We start from the raw sequence: 3,882 nt of genomic DNA on the forward strand, positions 1-3,882 counted from the left end.
TGTTTGAAATGGATGATTCTCTGATTATAGAATACCACAATGTTTGGTGTATATGGGCGCTATGAAATATTCAGACAACTTAATGGAAACTTTAAAGAAGAGTAAGTTTAATATTCCAATGATGGCTGATTGATTGAAGTTAGCTCGATATGTTTCAATTTCTGCTGTTTGTTGCAGTTTTCACATTAAAATTTCAGATCTTCTGTAATCACTTGAAGTGTTGGGAAGGGTAATATTTTAAAGATGGAGATTTCCTTATTTTTTAGTGACAAACTATTTGATTAATTATTGTTTCTAATGAATTATCATATATTCTTATCATATCATAAGAGTTTTGACCAATCATAAATGTTCATGTACGTACTTGTCTGGATAAAAAAAAAAAACTTTTTGACCTTTCTTGATCGGTCACTCATTGGAATTCTGCTGGTAATTCTCTACTAATTTAGCTAAATTATGAATTAATTATGGACTGCTATTTTTCAAAGTCATTAGAACACCACTACTTATTTTAACCCCTATAAATTTTGTTTTTTTCTTGCAGATGAAAAATTAGCTAATGGGGATCGAAGAGAGACGGAAATTAGAGGTTGTAGTATTTGGGCAACAGAGGTAAGATCTTTTACAGGGAGAAACTGTGGGGATAAAGGTGTGGCTGAAGGGCAAGACTCAGGTACAGATACAGGGTAGGACTAGGGTGCTTTTACAAAATGGAACAAGTGTTTCCCATGACAAATTTTTTAAACCAGCATTGCTTTTTATGACCATTTTGTTACCTTGTGTACTTTTTATACACCCACACGTAAGATGGGCGTATATTGTAATCACCCCGTCGGTCCGTTCACATTTGGCTCGTGCTCACTCTACAGACTACAGTTCTTTATGGATTCTTTTGATTTTTATTTTGTATGTCAATGTTGTTATGAAGATGATCCCTATTGATTTTCATGATGATCGGATAATTTTTCACCGAAATATCGTGTCTGACCTGACGTTTTACTCTATTAGCTATATTGTGCAACTCGTGCTCACTCTACAGGCTACAATTTTTTACAGATTCTTTTGATTTTTATTTTGTGTGTCAATGTCATTATGAAGATGATCCCTATTGATTTTCGTGATGATCGGATAATTTTTCACAGAAATATCGTGTCTGACTTGACGTTTTTCTCTATTAGCTATATTGTGCAACTCAAGCTCACTCTACAGGCTACAATTTTTTACAGATTCTTTTGATTTTTATTTTGTGTGTCAATGTCATTATGAAGATGATCCCTATTGATTTTAGTGATGATCGGATAATTTTTCACCGAAATATCGTGTCTGACTTGACGTTTTTCTCTATTAGCTATATTGTGCAACTCAAGCTCACTCTACAGGCTACAATTCTTTACAGATTCTTTTGATTTTTATTTTGCATGTCTATGTCGTTATGAAGATGATCCCTATAGATTTTCATGATGATCTATCGATTTTCATGATGATCGGATAATTTTTCACCGAAATATCGTGTCTGACCTGACGTTTTACTCTATTAGCTATATTGTGCAACTCGTGCTCACTCTACAGGCTACAATTTTTTACAGATTCTTTTGATTTTTATTTTGTATGTCTATGTCGTTATGAAGATGATCCCTATTGATTTTCGTGATGATCGGATAATTTTTCACCGAAATATCGTATCTGACTTGACGTTTCACTCTATTGGCTATATTGTGCAACCCTGTAGTCACTAAAGACTGTTTAATCATTTCTGACAGCTGCCAGTGGGCGTATGTTACCTTGCCTGGCAAGCTATCTTTTAAATTTCAGTTGATTGTTGAAGAAACAAGAAAATTATTGACTGCTGACTCAGAAACTAAAGGTGTTGAAATGAATGCTATTCTTGTTGATCATTATTTATGGGACTATAGAAGAGAAAAAGCAGATGAAATGAGAGTCATACCATACCATAAAACACGCTGTATATTTTATTAACATGCATTAAACTTCATCTTCATACATTCAATGTATATATTATTCATAAAGGGATTCAGCCTTACAGTTATTTGCTTTTCTAGACGAGCACAATTTCAGCCAACTGTGTCACTTTTCATAATTGAAATCTGACGCTTGGAAGTGTTGACTTTAAAGGGACAGATAAAGCATTTTGGAGTGTAGATTTTAGTCTTGAATATATGTAAATAGTCTTCAGAAGTACTAGAAATAATTCCTTTAAAAATACTTAAAAAAAACTAGGAATTTTAATCATTTTTCTAGATATATGTCTTTTCTATTTATCACAGAGTATTTTGAAATTTAACATTCAAACGCAGATAATTCTGAAAACCCATGGATTTGAAGGCTCAAATTTCGAGGGTGAGCTGTGAACACTATTACTGATCAAGCCAATATCTACACATTAGAATTTCAAAAGCCACCAAATTCTGGCATTATAAACTTTCACAGTACCCTTTTTGTTGGAGAGTATATAGACTTTGGATTTTCATTCAATCCCCCCTCTCCTTGGCAACTCTATTATTAGCAATATCCTGTCTTATCAAAATATGAAAGAATACACTAAGAATTTAACATTTTAATTAAATCTTTGTTACAAAATATATAAAACACATACATAATCTCTACTAAAATATCTCAAAATCAAAATTATAATGTACAGGTTTTCTGGTTGTTATGAATAGAAAAGTGTGCTTAAGGCATATTCAGGAATGAAATTTTGGATACATGATCAAGTATTTCTGCCCATTAAAAATACCATGAACTGCAATAAAGGCACATTAAGGGTGCTATAAACTTTTAAGTACCTGTTCTAAGTTGACTGCAATAACAACATTATACATACATTTTATATATCACAATTATAACAGGTGGGATTTTTAACATAGTTTTAAGTATGCAATGATTAAAGATATTTCAGGTATGCATGATAAAGGCATTTTTAACATAGTTGAAGGCATTTAAAAGAGGCGGTCTAATTACTTCTTCTTGTCTATTGAAGACACAGATATTTTGTGCACTATTCCTATTTTCTGGCCAACGTCCCAATTAAAGTGTGTCACCACAAGAGGGTACAACGTACATTTTTTTTTTTTGTAAACAATATTTTATTCATAAGAGAAATGGATTTCTGATTTTCGATAGGGTTTATCCTTGGTTGATTACAAACTCTCACTCCATGTTTCGTCAAAATCTGTCAAGAAATGTGCCTTCTAGAGTGTTTACGAGCTAAAATTGAACGCGTTTTCAATAGCAAGGGCAATAACTCATACTAATTAATTTTCGATTTTTCTGATTTTCAAAAGGGCTTATCCTTGTATGATAACAAACACTCATGCCAAGTTTCGTCAAAATCCGTCAAGAATTGTCCCTTCTAGAGTGTTTACGAGCTAAAACTTGAGCACGTTTTCAAGAACAAAGGCAATAACTCATACTAAATTAAATAACGTCTCAAGTGTACGGATAAAAATATCATTTACCTAATTTCGTGTAAAAAATGTGACAAAAAATACGTCGGCGAAACCCAGAACGCGTGGCGAACTCGATTTAGCGGCCATCGCTTTGATATAATTCATAGCAAAAATAGACCAATTTCTCATCATTTTAATTTACCTGATCATTCCATTGAAGACCTTCTTATCATGCCTTTTGAATCAATTCCTGACTCTGATCTTATCAAACCAAAAACCAAACGATTACAGAGAGAAAGCTACTGGATGGACCAACTCCAAACAGTGGCTCCAACATCCAGCATGATAATCAAATGATTCCATTTGTTGCCACCTTTAATCATACAGCTACCAAAACCTCATCCATCGTCAAACAGTATTACAGTGAATTACAGAACAGATTTCCAAATGTATATACCAAACGACTTGTAATTGC

At 33.0% G+C, this 3,882-nt stretch overlaps 1 protein-coding gene across 1 annotated transcript in view; it reads left to right on the forward strand.

Annotated features, from left to right (window-relative positions):
- The window catches only part of LOTGIDRAFT_195975 (hypothetical protein), a 7,704-nt gene extending 5,698 nt beyond the window's left edge, over positions 1 to 2,006 (forward strand). The window contains exons 8-10 of the mRNA XM_009065883.1: positions 31 to 101; positions 545 to 612; positions 1,813 to 2,006. Coding sequence (XP_009064131.1) covers positions 31 to 101; positions 545 to 612; positions 1,813 to 1,977 — 304 coding nt within the window. The 3' untranslated portion in view covers positions 1,978 to 2,006. The remainder of the gene's footprint in view (positions 1 to 30; positions 102 to 544; positions 613 to 1,812) is intronic.
- The last annotated feature ends 1,876 nt before the right edge of the window (positions 2,007 to 3,882 follow it).

Source organism: Lottia gigantea, assembly GCF_000327385.1.
Source record: "Lottia gigantea unplaced genomic scaffold LOTGIsca_71, whole genome shotgun sequence".
In the NCBI taxonomy this organism is placed as follows: Eukaryota; Metazoa; Mollusca; class Gastropoda; family Lottiidae; genus Lottia; species Lottia gigantea.